Below are 18,389 nucleotides of genomic sequence, written 5' to 3'. Positions count from 1 at the left end.
ACTTGTAACCCTGGCTGGGCCATCCTTATAGCTTCCCACTTGACCCTGGCAGGGCCCTTGCAGTAGCCCAAGGGGACATGCCCTTGCCTGGACTGCCGGTGCCTCATGACAGAGCCAGGGCCACTCAACCCCTCCCAGGTCAGGCAGGGAGATTCTGAATGCCCCCCCCCCAGGGTGCTCCTGTGGGCCGAGTGTTCTCAGGAGCAGGGCCCAGGATGGGGAAGTATGGGTTTGGAACTGGGCTCCTCCTTCGCCAAATCTAGGCACTTGAGGGCCTTGGCCCTCTGCCTCTCACTCTGTAGAAGTGCCCAGGCTCTATAGAAGTCTTTTGGGCAGTGTCTTCAGACCCAGCCTGTGCAGGGGGAAGGCAAGAGCTTGGGCAGGCTCTGTGGCTGAGGGAGTGGAGAACCTAGGGCTCCTGTCTCACTGGGCCTCGCCATGGGTGTGCTGTGGGTGTCAGAGAGAGATTATGTTCCACTCTGACATTCTTCATGGTGTGTGTGGGGGGTGGTCTTCTAGAGTCAGGGACAGGGTCAGGGCCTCTGGAGCCAAAGTCTGCAGCCCTAGGGGATAACTTGGTCCTGCCTGGGTGCATGTACATCCCAGGGCCATGGCAGGGGTGCCAGGGCAAGGCCGGAGAGCGGGCCCATCAGTTATGGAAAAATCCTGGACTTCCCTGGTGGCGCAGTGGTTAAGGATCTGCCTGCCAATGCAGGGGCACACGGGTTCAAGCCCTGGTCCGGGAAGATCCCACATGCTGCGGAGCAACTGAGCCTGTGTGCCACAACTACTCAGCCTGCGCTCTAGAGCCCACGAGCCACAACTACTGAGCCCTCATGCCACAACTACTGGAGCCCGCGTACCTAGAGCCTGTGCTCCGTTAGAAGCCACCGCAATGAGAAGTCCGCCCACTGCAATGAAGAGTAGCCCCTGCTCACCGCAACTAGAGGAAGCCTGCGCGCAGCAATGAAAACCCAACGCAGCCAAAAATAAATAAATAGGAAAAAAAAAGATATGGAAAAATCCCTGGCAGTCATGCTGATGTGGAATTTTCCCCATTCCGGAGTCGCCCAGTAATGGCGGGGGCAGTGGGGCTCTGACGTGGCTTATGCCCCACTGGGTGGCCAGCTGGTTTTGCACTGCCCACAGCTAGAGCTGAGCATTCTCAACTCCAGGCAGGCACTAATCCCCATCCTTGGGCCTGCTCCTCTGGGGTGAAGGAGGGAAGCCTGGGACTGGAAAGAGTCAGATCCTGAATGCGGCACCTGCATCCTGATGGCACTGTGCTCAGTGATGGGCACCTTGGAGAGGGGGGCGTCAGCTGAGACCTCCCAGTGGTATGACCGCCCCTAATTCTCTCATCCACATTTCAGATGCCAAAAATGTGTCCCCAGTTTGCACTGACTCTAGAGCCAGAGGCCATATCTTCCAATGAATAAAGTTAAGCAGCTAGTGTAGCCTCCTCCTTTTTCCCAGAGCTGGGCTGCCCTCACCATCACCACGCCACCCCGTTTCCCAGGCACCCTCGAATCCTCTACAGAGCTGGGAGCTCGGCCGAGCCTCAGAGTCCGGCGGCAGGACAATGGCCCCGTTGGCACATCCGAGACAAACGCGCCTTGTCGGGCCAGCGGCGGGGGCGCGATGTTGCGCCCCGGCGCGCTGAATGCGGCTTCTGTGCGACCCGGGCGGGCGCGGAGGGGAGGGGAGGGGGCCCCGGCCCGGGGCGCCCATTGGCCGCGGCGCCGGAGGTGGGGGGGGGTGGGGGCCGGGCCAGGCTGGCGGCAGCACCTGGCCGGAGAGGGTGCGGCGGCGGCGGGGGCGGGAGCATGGTCCAGGCCCGGCCGAGCTGGGGGACCCGGCGGGTACGCCCCGCCGCCTTAGTAAGCGCCCGGGCGGCGCGGCCCGGGGCCGAGCCTGCACACCAAGGCCGAGAAGGACGGGGACAAGGTACGTCCTGGGGGCCCAGCACCCATCACCAGATTGCGCCCTGCCTCAGTCTACCCCCTGGGGTCCAGGCCCGCGCTGCCCACGCCCGGAACTGGGGCTGCGCGCGCCAGACTCTAGACCTGAGTGGTGAGGGAGTGCTGCACTACCGCTTCAGGGTCCACGCACCTGTCCTGGCTGACAGAGGGTGGGAAGGCTGGGGCCTGGGGTTGGGGGGCGGGGGCGCAGGTTGGTGCTCGCCTGGCCCTTGGTTTCTTTCCCAGGGTCCCATTTCCAGGGTTTACCCAGTCCCTGGACTTGGGGCGGGTGGGGCTGAAGCTGGGCTGGAACTGGGAGTTCATTAATCATTAATCTTGGGCATGGTGCCAGAGCCCTGGGGGAGGAGGGGCGGGGATCTTCCCTCTTCCCACCAGCCCTCCCCAGAAGAGGGGCCGTCAGAGCAGGGGCTGGGCATCAGGGTAAAAGATGGATCCCCTCTGCCTGGGGAAGGCCCTGTCCTCTACCAGTTAGGGTGCAAGGCCACCAAGGAAAGGCTTGTGGGAGTGGGATGAACTCTGGTATCCAGGAATGGCCCCGTAGGTAACCCAACAGTTCCCTTGTTCCCTGGACCAGTGCTCAGAAAGGGGGTCCAGCTTGGCCTGCGCCCATTGGTGCCAAGCCAAGGTGCTTTGGTAACATTACAGAGCAAGGCTGTGGTTCCTTCCCAGCGGGGACCCCCTCCCACCTGCCTAGAGCAGGAGAGGTGATGGGCACACATCTGGCTGCAGTAACCCACACCAGTGGGAGGGAGGGAGAGAGGGCGGCAGGCCTGACACCTGATCACCTGGGTTGCCCCGGTGACAGGTGCCATGGAAATCCTCAGGAGGACAGTGCAGTTGGGAGAATCCAACCTCTGCCTTTACAAAGAGGGTGACCCAAGGCCCAGAGAGGGTAAGGCCATGGGCAGGCCTGAGCTGGAGCAGCCCATATGCTGCTGCATTGTCCCTTGCCCCTCAGAGGAGGCATTGTTACTAACCCTATTATCCAAGGGGGGAAACTGAGGTTCAGGGGGATTCGGTGACTTGCCCAAGGTCACATAATTCAAATGTGGCTAAACTGACTCCAAATTCAGTAACTTGCCCGAGTCCCCATTTCAGGGCCCCAGCCTTGCTGAAGATCTGTTTGCCCTTCTGGGGTCCTAGCCTCTTAGATCTTCCACGGCTGCCCCCAGCCCCCAGCTCAGGACCCCTCCCCCCTTGCCTCCCTAGCTCCCAGCTCTGCCTGACACTCGGGGGGTGGGCAGGCTGCTACCCTGGGAGCAGAGACAACGGAGCCCTGTTCCCAGCTGCCACCTCGGACTGCTTCCTCCCTGCTTCTCACTTGGGCAGAGCCCTGCCTGAAGGAATCCCTGTGGACAAAGAAGCACGCCTGCTCCTGTGCATCCCCTTGTCTGATGCGCATGGGTCTGATATTTGAGGGCATGGGTCCAGTCCAGCAAGGGAGGAGTGTGTCCTTCCCTCTAGGCTTTAAGGGACTAATTGTGTCACCCTGGTGAAAGAGGCAATGATTAACCTGGGAGAACGATACACAGATGTTGGAATTCCAGGCATGGCAACAGGCTTGTGAAGGGCTTCTTGCTTCCCTCAGACTGAGCAAGGAATATGGACCATCCCTGTTTAGGAGCCCTGTCTTACTCCAGACAGGGAGGGCAGGATGGAGCAGAGCGCCCATGGGGGTCAGCGGGCTGGGGTCAGGGAATAGCCAGGTGAGGAGCGATGGTTCAGAGGAAGTGGGGTTCCAGAGGAAACATGCTTTCCTACTTGCCAGCCCCAGGGCAGAGATGGGGTGTGGCTTGGGCACCCCCAGATCTGATCCCTGTGGTGCCCAGACTTGCCATGGGACCCTAGGCAAGTCCTTCCCTCTCTGTGCCTTGATTTTCTCAGATGTGAAATCTGGGAGTCAGGTACCTTGGGTCTGGAGCATGGGAAGTATGGGTGCTTGGATGGGGAGGGTGGCCCTCCAGGAGATGGTACTGGCGGGTCCTGCCTGTCCTGCCAGGTGGATCTAGAAGGGTCATGATAATAACCCGAGGTGTGTGCAAAGGGCTCCTTATGCCTCATCCCGTTTGATCCTCACAGCAAACCCATGAGAAGGTTGAAGTATCCCCATTTGTTAGGAAACCAAGGCTCAGAGAGGGGAGGTCACCTGCCCAAGGTCGCCCAGCTGGGGAGCTGGGATTTATAGGCAAACCTCTCCAGGATTAGGGAGACGGGCAGGCAAATCCAGGGCATTGTGCATAGCAAGTGCTCAGCACCTTTTTAAAAACCTTTATATTTTACATATTTTTATGCAAACAAGTGCATGACATCCCTTTAAAAAACATTTCAGTCATGCTAGAAGTTATGGAGAATGATACTACCAACTCTCACATACTCACCTGAGGGGTTCTCGGTGATTTTGAAGCTAATAAAGAAGGAACTGACTACTTGCTTAACGTGTGTTTTGCCACTCTTCAGTTAGAGCTACTTTGGGGCGACTTAAATCTGCCATCAGGAGGGGTGGTGATTTTGCCTGGACAAAGCAGCGAGGCAAGACCTGTGGGCTTGCTCATAGTTCTGAGCCTCGGTCTCCCCGCCGTCACATGAGCTAGCAGGTGACACTAAGCATGTCTGTGTGGTTGCCATTTGGAACCGTGGGAATAGGTGATTGACCCCGCAAAATCAAAAAGTTTTCTTAATCAGCTGCCAGGCCCGGTACCCAGCTGCAGCCATTCCCCCAGCCAAGGGGGCAGTAGGAGCAAGATGTCAGGGCTCCTTGACAAGTGCCCCTCGGGAGATCCTCCCCATCTCTACTCCGGCACCCCCTCCAGAGGGTCTCAGAGGGAGGAAGCTTCCAGATTCTTGCAAGTCAGTCCCCCAGCACTCCTGGATGGAGGGCCAACCTCTCCATCTGCACCTTCAACTGTGCAGCTCACACTTTCCAGCTTCTTCTTTGTCCCAGACCCTTGCTGTCTCTTCCCCATTTTAGGACACTGAGGTTCAGAGAGGGCAGCATGCCTGCCGTGGTCACACAACAAGGTGGGGCATGGTTCAGACTAGCCAGGTTCCCTCCTCCTCCAGCCAGACTGCAATTTTTCAAAATAGAAATGTTGCTATTTTTAATTTTAATTTTTTCCAAAGTAATACAGACTCTTTGTAAAACAAAATTATATGTGTGTAAGTATATATTTATGTGTGTGTATGTGTGTACACATATGTGTGTATATATGTGTTTTTTTACTTCATTATATATTATGGGCATCATTTTTTTTTTTTATTATGGGCATCATTTTAATGAGGACATATTAGACCATTTGGATGAATGTCACATATTTTTAACCATCCCCTCTTGTTGGACACTTAGGTTGTTTCTAATTTTCCCCTTTGCTAAATAATACTACAGTGAACATCTTTGTGCTCCGTCTCAGCTCTCTTGTTAGATTTTCTTCTTTGAACAAATTCCCACAGGTAGAAGTGCTGGGTCTGAGGACGGGCACTTTTAGAGCTATAACAGTTGCTGTCAAATATGCATTCTAAGCACTGTAGGGAGAGTCTTTCTGCTCTATTCTTAAAGTCTCCTCCATTGTCCCCGTAAGATTCCCTTCCAGCCACAGGAAACAGCCCTAGGACACCCTCACTCCACCACCTTCTCTGCCAGAGCCCTGTTCCTATGTGTGCGCACTGAACAAACAGCATGGATGCCCATCAGTCAGGGAATGGTTCACAGGAGCAGTGGTTCCACAGAATGTTCTGCAGCCGATGTCTTTGGAGGCCCTTTATCTCCTTGGGGGGCTCTTTCCCTCCCTGTTCCCATAAGTGCAGGGGTCTTCTCCTTCCTCACCCTTTCCTTGGTGACTCCGTCTCCTCCTCTGGCCTCAATTCCCACCTCTGTGCCCATGGCCCCCAACCTCTCTCCCCCGAGATCTCTTGTGCTCTAAGCAGGGGCTCCTCCTGCTCTTTGCACATTCTACGGGCATCCCACACATCCCCCAGATTCAATGTGTCCTAAACTGAAACCGACGCTGTCCCTCTAACCCCAATACTAAACTTGCCCCTCTCAAAGCCTCCCCTAACTCAGGAACTAGCTCCACTCCCAGCCAGCCAGTCACTCCAGCAGAGATTCTTTCCTCCCCTTCTCCACACCCTGTCACCCACCAAATGCTGTCCATGCCATGACCTACAGATGGTTCCCGTCCGTTCCCAGACTTCTCCTTGGTCCAGGTCCCTTCACACCTGGACAGCTGTAACAGCCACCATCTAGGTGTGCCTGCTTCTGCCACTCCTTCCCACCCCTGCAGTTCATTCTCTATCCGGCAGCCTGATGGGAAGCCCATCTCCTCACTCTACTTCTGAAGACCCTCCCAGGGCTCCCCACTGCTGACAGGATCCAAGCCAGATTCCTTAGCATGTTTCCTGAGGCCCTGAATGTCCTGCCTGCCCCTGCCCCCTTTCTGGCTGTACTGCTAATCTCCTTTGCCCACCCAACCTCTGACACGCACACGTACTGGACACTCCCAGCCAGGTTGAATATTTGTTAGTTTTTCAATTGCCCTGGGCCTTTGCACATGCTTTTCTCTTTGCCTGCTTATTCTAGGGTAACAGGTGCGTTAGGTAATGCTAGCTGTTGTAACAGATAAGCCCCAAGTTTTAAAAGGCTTAACACAATGGCAGTTTAGTTGTCATTTTCCTGAATCCAATCAGGTGTTTGGTGAGCAGGGATGCAGAGACCCAGGTTCCTCCCATCTCATGGCCCCGCCCACCTCCAGATCCTTAGAGACCCCCCGCATTCATCCAGCAAGTGGGAAAGGAGACCGCAGAGAAGATCTGACCACTTAACCTCATTAGCTCTCATTCTGCTCATATTCCACTGGCCAGAATTCAGTCACATGAGGACACTGAACTGCAAGGGAGGATGGGAAATGTAGTTTAGCCATGTACCCAGGGAGAAAGGGAACTAACTGCCTTTGGAAATTGGAAAACACACTGTAGCTTCTGCCGCTGGGGCCCCCTACCCCAGCAAGTCTCCCTGGCCACGCTCCTCCCGCCTCCAGGCTGGATCAGGTGTTTTCTCCGTGCTCCAGGAAGCCCTGCCAGTGTGTCCTCTGTCACAGCATCCGCAGCTGTCAGCTTGCTCCTCTCTCATGTCCAGCACTGAGAGCCCGAGCTCCGTGCACCGGGCATCTTGCACCCCAGTGCTGGGCACAGTGCAGGTGCTCAGTAAATACCTACAGAACAGATCAGTTTAAAACTCATTGTGATCACAAAATGATGTCCACAATCTATTGATATGTGAAAAAAACAAAATGTGCTCCCCAACAGAGACCCCTCCTATTGCCTCTATGGATAGACAGAAAAAATGTGAGGAGGCTTGTGCCGAAGCTTTAAGGGTGCTGCCCTCTGGGGATGGAGCTCTTTTCACTGTCCTCTTTATATTTTTCTGTAATTGTCTGAACTTTTTTTCATTGAGCATGTGCTGCTTTTATAATTACAACAATTTTTTTCCGGTGGGGGCAGAACCAGCCGGAGCCGACGTCACTGACACTGGGGGAAGAGACCCCTCTGGCAGGGCTGGAGGTGCAGGTTCTGCAATCAACGCTCCCACTCTGGAAAGCTTGGCTTCATGTGTCTCTTCTTTTCTTTTTTTAAATTTATTTTATTGAAGTATAGTTGATTTACAATGTCGTGTGAGTTTCTGGTGTACAGCAAAGTGATTCAGTTATACATATATCTATATATATATAATATATATATTCCTTTCATATTCTTTTTCCATTATGGTTTATTACAGGATATTGAATATAGTTCCCTGTGCTATACAGTAGGACCTTGTTGTTTATCCATTCTGTATATAATAGTTTGCATCTTCTAATCCCAAACACTTCTTACTTTAGAAAATGCTTTTATTGAGGTGTTTTCTTCATACTTCCCCAAACTGCTTACTAAATATGTAAAAAATCAGAGTAGTGTTTTATATCATAGCTTTTGATAAAAGCAATGAAAAGAGCCAAAGTTCTTGAGATATTTTTTAAAACAGTAATTGAGTCACATTTTCCTCTTTACCGTGTCAAGATGCTGTTGTTTTATTGAGTTGCCCTTGTCTCAGATTTAAGCTATCCTGAACTATTATCATGTAATTGAGATAAAAGAGGAATTTGCTCTGCATCAGCACTAATTGGTTTATCAATATCCTGTACCATTTACATTTTAAAACTGAATGTCTGCAAGATGGTAAGGCATATCTATACAAAGCCTTACAACTGGTTGTGTATAGGAAGCTGTTCAGAGTGTTATGTGTGTATTATAGCCAGTTTTAGGCTGTGGGTCACTTATCATAATTGAAAAACTAGTTACTAGTAACTTGTCCAGCCTCTAGACTAATTTTATGGGAGAGGAAATGTAAATTTCTGGAACAAAAATTGCATACAAAATTAATTGGTGTTGACAATAGGATTAGAGCATTAGTATGCATTTGCATCTTTAGAATTTCATCTTCGTTTTTCTGGATGTAAATGAATATATAATAAAAAAGTAAAAGCCTATGTTATGCTACACTGAAATTTCCCTCTATCTTTGCCAGTTTATCTTATATTCCGCTTCTTACTTTGAGAGTCACTGGATCAGAATGTTCCTTAGGCATCCTCTAGCATTCCTCAAATAATTTTCCTAGCAAAACTCTCATTAGATGATCATTTGCCATTCTAAAATGAAGTTTTTGTACCATTAGTGCTTGTGGAAGTCTAACCCCAAAGGCCAGCTAATAAAGAACTGTATGAAAATCAGTTGAATCAAATTAATTGAATAAAGTGTATACAATGCAATGTATACATTGGCTACTAGAGTAGGGTTGTTATCAAAGAGAAAAGGAAGTGATCAAATTCCAAATAGAAATATTAAGAGCAGAAGCAACAAACAGATTCTTCCTTATTGTTGGCCTTGATCCACTATGACAAAAACAATATTTAGAAATATGAAAATTTCAATGTTTAATTTTTTCAAAACTATATATTACTGTTACAGATATATATGTGTGTCAATAAAATATTTACGTGGCTCTTCTTTACTAGCTTCCCACTCCTCCCACAATCTCACCTCTTGCTCAAAAGCTTTCACTCCACTCCTACATGGACGAGGTTCTTACCCCTGTGTGACATTGGGCTTGTCACTTCCCCTCCTTGTGCCTCAGCTTCCTCATCTACAATAAAGTGGGGGATCTAAAGGACTCCCTGCAAAGATTATGAGGGTGCATGATGCATGGGAAGTCCTGAGCACAGGACTGGACTGTGGTCCAGGGTCCACGCTCATAAACCAGCATGTCTGCTATTTGATGCCAGCTCTGCCCCAACTTTCTCCCATGCATCCGTCTTCAAGCTAGCTCAGCCCAGAAAAGATAAAACATCTCTATCCCGTGCCCTGGACCTGGTTCAGCGCTCAGGGAGATCAGGACTCTGGGCCTCCCCTGTTTCGTGGGTGCTTGCCGGGCTGCACCCCGGCGGGGTGGGGCTTTGGGGGAAGGAGCATTCAGAGCACACTGTCAGACGCCTGCTGCTCCTTGGGAGGGACTGGCAGCTGCTCGTCCTATGAAAGTGCTCGATGTGGGATAAATGACCGTCACAGTAGTGATTATTAATAACTGATGGTGATACCTGGGTCCCTAGAGCCCCACGCATGGGCCATGCTGGGGGCTCTGGGCATCATTGCTGACGGAAGGATGCGGGGGGCTTTTCTGGGCACCCTCTGTCCATGGGCAAGGCTGAGCGAGAACAGACCTGAACCCAGCTAAGAACAGGATGCGAGAGAGTCCAGTGCCTGGGCTGAGCCCGAGGGCCTCTGGCCCCCAGACCTGCTTCTTCCTACGGAGACCTTGGGAAGGATCAGCATCTCCGATCAGCCCAAATCCCTCAAGGCTGGTCCAGGGTGTCCTGTGCCACCATCCCTCACACAGGGTGGAGGCAGGACAGGCAGGATTCCGTACTGTACTTCTTTGATGAAGGATTTGGAGGTCAGAGAGGTGGAATCTCATCAGACTCATCCTCCCAGCCCTGGTCAGGTACTCTTCCTCCAGGGGGCCTTCCAGGTTGAGTTGCTTGCTCTCTGGGCTCTCACAGATTTTAGACAAACCTTGGTCTCAGGTTGTGTCTTGGCATCTTTAAGCCCTAGAGTTTGTTAAGTCCCTGTTTTGACTCTGGTTCTGTCTGCTCTTTGCTAACTGTGTGACCTTGGACAGGTGAGTTCACCTCTCTGAGCCTTGGTATCTTTACCTGGGGAGTGGCTAACAGTGGTACTTGACTCATAGGGTAGCTGTGAGACTTAAATGAGATGTGATTGGAGGAGAAATTAGCTTCCCCAAACTCACCTGCCTCCCTGTCCCTCCCGTGGCCTTCAAGCCAGTCCCAGGCTCTCTGCAGGGCTCTGCGGCTGCTTGTCCTTGGCCCAAGGACGCCAGGGACCTTGCTGAGCCCTTGGATGAAGGAGCTGCCTGGCTGCTGAGGTCCAGAGAGGGTTGGGGACCACCCAGGGGGCAGAGGGCCAGGGCAGCACCTGCAGGGTACAGGGACATGCCACCTGCTCTCCCCAGGGAGGGAACTCATGAATATTCACACCCACTAGAGCATGAGGGAGCCAGCCAGCACACTCCTGAGTGTCATTGGAGCGTTCCTGTTTCCCAGTGACCGCAGAGGCAGCCTGGGAGTCAGATGTGGCTCAGTCAGGGAGAGGAAAGGGGCATCCAGACACGGCCGGGGGTGAGTGTGTCTTCCTCTGCCCCGTGCACGGGCCCCTGGGGGGAGCAGGACTGGGACTGAGGCCTGCCTGGTGGTGATGCTCTAGGCCAGAAGGTTCACCATCCCGGGCTCGGTTTCCCCGTGTGCATGCTGTGGGGGATGAGTCCTGTTTCTCCTTTGTTCCCTGGAGTGTGCTGGTCCAGCCAAACAGGAGGATTGCTGGGCCTGGCCTGGAGCCAGCCATTGGCACAGATGGAGGGTGATGTGGCTAGGGTAACCCAGAGGAGAGGAATAGGTAGGGTGGGCTAGGGAGGGGGTATGGTCTGCCCTGAGTGCCGGGGACTGTCACCACCATAGCAGAGGAAGGAGACTCAGGTTCTGGCCCTGTCTTTGCTACTGCTGCACTGTGTGACCTTGATGGTGGCTCTGCCGTTTCTGAGCCTCAGCCTCCCTGCTGCACTGTCTTCCAGGCTACAGGCCGTGAGGCTCGGGCCAGGCTGAGATTGTCCTTGGTACCCCATGGACTTAGACCTGGGACCGTCAGCTGCCTGCAAGCCTCAGCCTTCTGTGATGGAACATCCAGCTGTGCACACCCTCCTTCCCATGGGCTTGGGCTGGGCCTGGGACATGCCAGGCAGAGGCCGCCATGGACAAACGGGAAGATGCACACTGGAGGCCAACAGACCTGAACTCGAATCCCAGGCCTGCCCGTTGCCTTGCGACCCTGGGCAAGTCACGTCACCTCCCAGAGCCTCGGTTTCCGCATTTGCAAAATGGGTGTGACAGTGGGGTCTGCCTCCCAGGATAGCTGGGTGGAGTCAGTGAGATGCTCTGAGGAGACCCCATCCCAGGGCCTGGCTCGTAACAGGGCTCAAAAGTGAAACCAGAGGGTGGAAAGGGCCCAGGGCCCGGCACCTAGCAGGGCAAGGCCCGGCTGGTTTTGAGGAAGCCAAAGTGGGGGAATGAACAAACGAATGAGGGAAGCAGTGATGGGGGTCAAGGGGGCGGTCCTGGGCGGGGCCAGGCAGAGCCTGATTGGTGGTCCTGGGAGGCTGGTCTGCCCCCTGCTGCCTGACCTGCACACAGAGCCTTGCCAGCCGCCTCCCAGAGTTCTGGAAAGTGCCCTGGTGAGTGGGGCTCCTGGGGCAGGAGTGGGCCCCAGGGTTTTTTAGAGGGCAGCAATCTGAACCCCTCTCCGTTTTAAAGTCAGAGAAACCGAGGCCCAGGGCCCCACTCAGGGTTGGGGCTCACATCTGAGGCTCTGGCCTGGCCCAGGGCTCTGTCCTGATATTTGCTGGGACCGCTGAGGAACAGGAGGCTGGTGGGGTCACTTGAGGCAGGGGGCAGGTTTGTGCTTGGTCGCGGTGGGGGGCAGCCACTCCTTGTTCAGGGGGAGCCCACCCTGAGGGCGACAAAGACAGGAACCCGGAGCAGGTCCCCACGCTCTTTGAGCGATAACTATGCGCTAGTTGTTTTGCCAGCCCCATCTCAGGAAAAGCCAGCACTACCAGCTTCCCCACTTAACAGATGAGAAACGGAGGGTCCAAGGGGTTCCTGTGATTGAAACACAGGCCCGGGGCTTCCAGGTTGGCCCCTCCCCTCTCCTGAGGCCTCTTCGTGACCAGACCTTCGCTAGCTGACTTTTCCCACCTCGCAAGCTTTATCTATTATTTAAATATAGTAAATACATGTTATTGCCTTTTTCTGATTAAAAGTAATACGTGCTCCTTAAAAAAAATGCAACCCTTACAGAAATGCATAATATAGAAAGCAATTACCTTTTATACCCCTCCCCCAGCTACGCAGAGAATACCACTGTTAAAACTTAGAATATGCCCCTCCAGTGGTTTCTTTCTGGGCCTATGTATATTTACCTATTGCCTATATGGATTTGGGGGCATAGTGTTCCAGAACTTTCTTTTTCCACATTAGTAAATCATGGTGTGTTTTCGAGCCAGTCCACTCAGCTCCACCTTGTTTCTTTTTCTTTTCCTTTTTTTTTTTTTTGTTCAGCAGGTACAGATGCCTCCATCTAGGAAGGGGCCTTGGTTTGTGGAACAGGTGCCCTGCTGATGGACACTGAGGTTGTTTCTAACTTTTTTCTGACCAAACCGCCATGAACACCCTGGCATGGGTGACTTTGCCCAAGTGTTTTTGCAGAATAGTTGGAATTGGAAGAGCTTGTACCTTCCTCCTTTGATAGGCGTACCGGAAACGCTCTCACACTCTCGTCCACCCTTGACCCTGTCCACCTTGCCCACCTAAGAGTGAACAGAGATATGTCATTGTCACCAGGGAAGCCAAATTCCCTCTTATATAGTTCCTTCCTCTGCAAATTTCTTCTTCATGTCCTTTCCTGTGAGGACAACTTTGTAGATGAGAAGCGGAAAACTCATGGACTGGTCAGGCAGACCTGGAGTACCCATTCTCTGGGAAAGGTTTGTGCGTGCCTCCGGTCACTTTTCCAGGGGGAATTACATGGGGTCCTCCTCCAGGCTGACTGGCTGACCTCTGGCCGCAGGGTCAGTGGTGACGGGCCATGCGTGTGATCACGGGGCAGCACGCGTGATCTCTCTTGGCCTCTGGGGCCCAGGGCCTAGTGCAGCATGCACCACAGCAGCAGTGGAAAGTTTTGGACCTTGGCTTTGCAGCTAAGGGGCAGTGGGAAGGCCCCCAAGTCGCAGCTCTCTCCTGGACCCCCCATGGCTTAGCCTGAACTGCCCCCATTACAGCTCAGCCCTCAGCCCCCTGCCGACAGGGTCGCCACAGTTAGACCTAAAACCTACTACCCCCCAAACTGAAAACAAACAAAAAAACCAGGACACCTAGTTAAGTTTGATATTCAGAGACATATTGAATAATCTTTAGTATAACTATATCCCTGGCAATATTTGGGACACATGTATACTAAAAACAGTTTTATTTGTCGTGGGTTTTTTTAAAAATTTTATTTATTTATTTATCTTTGGCTGCGTTGGGTCTTTGTTGCTGCACGCGGGCTTTCTCTAGTTGCATGAGCAGGGGCTACTCTTCATTGCCGTGCGCGGGCTTCTCATTGCGGTGGCTTCTTTTGTTGCGGAGCATGGGCTCCAGGCACGCGGGCTTCAGTAGTTGTGGCACACGGGCTCTAGAGCTCAGGCTCAGTAGTTGTGGAACACGGGCTTAGTTGCTCCGCGGCATGTGGGAAAGTCCCTATTTGTTGTTTATCTGAAATTCATACTTATCCGGTTAATCCTGCCTGCCGGGAGTTGGAGAAAAATGGCGTGTGGACAGAGGCCAGGCCGGCTGTGTGATCTGAGCCCTCTCCTTCCTCGCTCTGAGCCTCAGTTTCTCCATCTGGCTCCCCTACAGACCCCATGGGCACGGGGGCCAGTAAGGAGAGATGAGGAGCCTTGGCCCCTCACTGGGCAGCTGGGAAGGGTGGCACGGGAGACAGGTGGGCTGGCTGGGCCTTCTGAAAGGTGAGGGATTCAGGCCCAGGCCCCTCCCTGTAGACAAACCTGGCCCCAGGCCTGGGGGGACAGAGCACTGGGAAAGGGTCTTCTTTTCCTTTTTACCTAGGACATGATTTCATTATGAAGCCCCAAAAGGTGTAAAAAATAAACTAATGAACACCCACGTACGCAGCACTCAGCTTAAAAGTTAAAACCGAACCAGGCAGCAGAACCTTCTCCCTGCCACACTCCCTAGCCTCTCTTTGCATTGGCTTTGCCCAGCGGGTCCATCTGCAGCCCAGTGTCTTTCTGTCCCTGTCTGGACCTGCTGGGGGGCCACAGAGCTGGCAAAGGCAGGTCCCAATGTTGAAGGCTGCCTCTCAAGCCAGCCAGGCCTGAGATGGTGGTGGGGGCTCCCTGGGGCCAGCCCCCTAATGCTTTCCCTGCTCTGTACTCCCCACAGGTGTCTGAGATGCCGCTGCCGCAGAAGAAGCGCTGGGAGTCCATGGCCAAGGGGCTGGTGCTGGGAGCACTCTTCACCAGCTTCCTGCTACTGCTGTACTCCTACGCCGTCCCCCCGCTGCACACTGGCCTGGCCTCCACGTGAGTGGCCCTGCTGGGCAGCCGAGGGCTTGGGGTGGGGGAGGGTTGGCTCCTGCCCCCGTGATCACGGTTACCTCCTGGTTGGCCACACTGTGCCCTGCATCATGCTGTGCTGGGCAGAAATCCCACTGAGAGCAGGACACCCTGTGGAACCCTAGGCCTCAGTGTCCTCATCTGTGAAGTGGGTATAGTAACAGAGCCTGACATGGAACATAAGAATCAAATAACACCATCTGCACGGTGGGCTCCAATGGGGCCAGGAGGTGGGGAGGACCTGTCCAAGAGCACACAGCTGGCACAGGCCTGGATTCAAACTGGGGTCTGTCTGCCTCCAAGCCTGGCTCCTAACCATGAGTCCACCCCACCTCCCCACGGGGCTGTTCTGCCCAGGCTGCAGCACAGCCTGTGCCCTTAATTGGAGGTATTAAGTTGAACTAGAGGAAACTGCTAATAACTGACCATTTCGGCCTGCAAAGTTTCACGTGGTCCTACCTAATGCTAATTCATGATAAATGTACTTCACAGTGGCCATGAATGAGACGTGTTATTGTCCTCACAGCAACACCACGAACAGGCTTATTGTCCCCGTTTCACAGATGAGGAAAGAAAGGCCAGAGAAGCCAAACAACTGACCCAGGCCTTGCAGCCTGAACGCAGGCCCATCTGGGTCCCTGGGCTCCCCTGCCACACACCCCACCCCCAGCAGCCCGCTCTCTAGACCTGGGGTAGCGGGGCCCGGGGTGCTAAGTCCTGAGGCTCTGCCACCACTCCATACCCGGCAGGACCCCCGAGGGCGCAGCACCCTGCTCCCCGGCCCTGAGTGAGCCAGAGGCACCAACCCCGGCCAACGGCTCGGCGGGAGGCTGCCAGCCGAGGCGCGACATCGTGTTCATGAAGACGCACAAGACGGCCAGCAGCACGCTGCTCAACATCCTGTTCCGCTTCGGCCAGAAGCACGGGCTCAAGTTCGCCTTCCCCAACGGCCGCAACGACTTCGACTACCCGGCCTTTTTCGCACGCAGCCTGGTGCAGGACTACCGGCCCGGGGCCTGCTTCAACATCATCTGCAACCACATGCGCTTCCACTACGACGAGGTCCGGGGCCTGGTGCCGCCCAACGCCACCTTCATCACTGTGCTCCGCGACCCTGCCCGCCTCTTCGAGTCCTCCTTCCACTACTTCGGCTCCGTGGTGCCCTTCACGTGGAAACTCTCGGGCCGCGACAAGCTGGCCGAGTTCCTGCAGGACCCAGACCGCTACTACGACCCCCACGGCTACAACGCCCACTACCTCCGCAACCTGCTCTTCTTCGACCTGGGCTACGACAGCGACCTGGACCCCCGCAGCCCGCAGGTGCAGGAGCACATCCTGGAGGTGGAGCGCCGCTTCCACCTCGTGCTCCTGCAGGAGTATTTCGACGAGTCGCTGGTGCTGCTCAAGGACCTGCTGTGCTGGGAGCTGGAGGACGTGCTCTACTTCAAGCTCAATGCCCGCCGCGCCTCGGCAGTGCCGCGCCTCTCTGGCGAGCTGTACCGGCGCGCCACGGCCTGGAACGTGCTGGACGCCCGCCTCTACCGCCACTTCAACGCCAGCTTCTGGTGCAAGGTGGAGGCCTTTGGGCGCGAGCGCATGGCCCGCGAGGTGGCCGCCCTGCGGCGCGCCAACGAGCGCATGCGCCGCATCTGCATCGACGGCGGCCACGCGGTGGACGCCACCGCCATCCAGGACTCGGCCATGCAGCCCTGGCAGCCGCTGGGCACCAAATCCATCCTGGGCTATAACCTCAAGAAGAGCATTGGGCGGCGGCACGCGCAGCTCTGTCGGCGCATGCTCACACCCGAGATCCAGTACCTGATGGACCTGGGCGTCAACCTGTGGGTCACCAAGCTCTGGAAGCTCATCCGGGACTTCCTGCAGTGGTGACGCCCGCCTGTGGAGGAGGGCTGGGCAGGGGCCCGCTGGCCTCCCCCCGCGGCCCTCCTGGTGCCACCCCAGCCCCTGGGGTGAGGCGGGGCTGCTGCAGGGGTGCAACCAGTCAAGGACTGGGCCCACCGCACACAGGGCCTGAGATCAGTATTTGACTAATTATAGTTTTTTGGTTTTGGGTTTTTGGTTTTTTAAATTAAATCCCCTTCCCTCCAAAAAAGAATGTTCTATTTTCTGGCTCCCCTTAAAGGGGAGACTTCAGAAGTAAAAGAATTTGATGTGTTTTTGTTAATCAGCCTCAGTGGTGCTGACTGGTGGGGCCCTGGTGTGTGTGGGGTGACTGGTGGGGATTGGGGGACCCCAAGGGAGCATGGTGGGCACCTGAGTGTGTCTGTGGGGCAGAGCCCAGTGGTATGGCAGGGTTTGGTGTGTATGTGTCACATGCTGAAGCCCTGTGTGGTTGAAGGGGTCCCATGAGCTACCAAGACCTGGAAGACTGTGTGTGTGTGTGTGTGTGTGTGTGTGTGTGACAGGGAGGCGGGGAGAACTTGGTGGAGCCATGAACAGCAGGCCCAGGGCCCAGGCTAACAGTTCCTCGTGCAATCTCATTAATCCTCACGATAATCCTTTGAGGTAGGCACAATTACCATCCCATATTACCCATGTGGGAATTAACATTCTGAGAGCAAGAGGGAAATGCTTGAGGTCACGTTGCAAGATATATCAGACCCAGTACTAAGCCATCTCCCTGGGACCCCAAACCCTTTCCATAGCCAATGTCTGTTCACCCCATCCCTGCCTGCCCCCTTTCCCCCACTGACCACTCCAGGCTGCCTCACCATCTGCTTGCGCTCTAACCCTACCTAAGTCCTGGGTTTTCCCCTTCCAACCTGGAGTTCAGTTTAATTAATCCAAAAAACATTTTATATTCATTAGATGTCTATAGTGCACCCCAGCCTTGAGCTGGCCCTGAGCAGACAGCAGTCAGCAAGTTGGCTTAGACCCTCCTGGAGCTCATGTCCAGAGAGCAACCAAGGCATGTCGGGTATGATCAACCATGGCAGGAATGTGTCAGCTCTAACCATCTGCTTCCCTCAGCCTCCCCGGGGGACAGAGACCCTTCCTCAGGTCTCTAACCAGCAGCCAGCAGCCAGATATGAAAGGCAGAAACCACAGCCAGGAGATTCTTTACTGGAGACCTGTTTGTGCCAGGTTCCAAGCCAAGTGCTTACATATCTTATCCAAATACCTACAACAGCCTAGCTTTATAGATCAAAGCTCAGAGAGGTTAAGTGACCTACCCAAGGTCACACAGCTAATTAGGGCCAGGGTCAGAATTCGAAGCCAGATCAGTCAGCCAGATCACTCAACCTCCCTGGGCTTGAGTCAATCTTCCTCCTGGGAGTGAGCTTCTGGTCCAAGGAGGGTAGGAAGGAGTTAGGGTGACCAACTGTTTCACTTTTCTAGAACTGTGCCGGTTTTAGCACTGAAAGTTCCCACATTGAAGGAAGTGCCTCAGTCCTGGGCAACCAAGACGGTTGGTCAGTATGGGGTTGTTGACCCCAGCAACCCCCTGGGACCACTGCCTACACCCTCATAATATTCCTTGTGGCAAGAAATTAGCACAACCTTGGAGTCTTTATTTAATTCATAGGGAGAAAAATAAGCAAAAATAAATAAATAAAACTGACAATAGCTAAGACTATTTGCAGGAAAAGATGTAACTGACCCCACATTTATTAGAG

The 18,389-nt window shown here is 54.0% G+C and overlaps 1 protein-coding gene across 2 annotated transcripts; it reads left to right on the top strand.

Annotated features, from left to right (window-relative positions):
• Positions 1-1,824: 1,824 nt before the first annotated feature.
• Positions 1,825-16,936, top strand: GAL3ST1 (galactose-3-O-sulfotransferase 1). Of its 2 annotated transcripts, none has more exons than XM_057526965.1 (3): positions 1,825-1,947; positions 14,579-14,718; positions 15,501-16,936. In XM_057526965.1, the coding sequence occupies exons 2-3, from the start codon at positions 14,588-14,590 to the stop codon at positions 16,639-16,641; spliced, it is 1,272 nt and encodes a 423-aa protein (XP_057382948.1). In that variant the 5' UTR covers positions 1,825-1,947; positions 14,579-14,587; the 3' UTR covers positions 16,642-16,936. The 2 variants fall into 2 exon arrangements, with proteins under 2 accessions (XP_057382948.1, XP_007170750.2); XM_007170688.2 differs by lacking the exon at positions 1,825-1,947 and adding an exon at positions 10,639-10,702.
• Positions 16,937-18,389: the final 1,453 nt, after the last annotated feature.

Source organism: Balaenoptera acutorostrata, chromosome 13 (genome assembly GCF_949987535.1).
Source record: "Balaenoptera acutorostrata chromosome 13, mBalAcu1.1, whole genome shotgun sequence".
In the NCBI taxonomy this organism is placed as follows: domain Eukaryota; kingdom Metazoa; phylum Chordata; class Mammalia; order Artiodactyla; family Balaenopteridae; genus Balaenoptera; species Balaenoptera acutorostrata.
This window is presented reverse-complemented; position numbering and strand designations above follow the sequence as displayed.

Coding starts and splice junctions, on each gene's coding strand:
- GAL3ST1 (XM_007170688.2), top strand. CDS start 10,655: ATGTGGCTCAGTCAGGGAGAGGAAAGGGGCATCCAGACACGGCCGGGG. Junction 10,703..14,578: donor GCATCCAGACACGGCCGGGG/GTGAGTGTGTCT, acceptor TACTCCCCACAG/GTGTCTGAGATGCCGCTGCC. Junction 14,719..15,500: donor CACACTGGCCTGGCCTCCAC/GTGAGTGGCCCT, acceptor CATACCCGGCAG/GACCCCCGAGGGCGCAGCAC.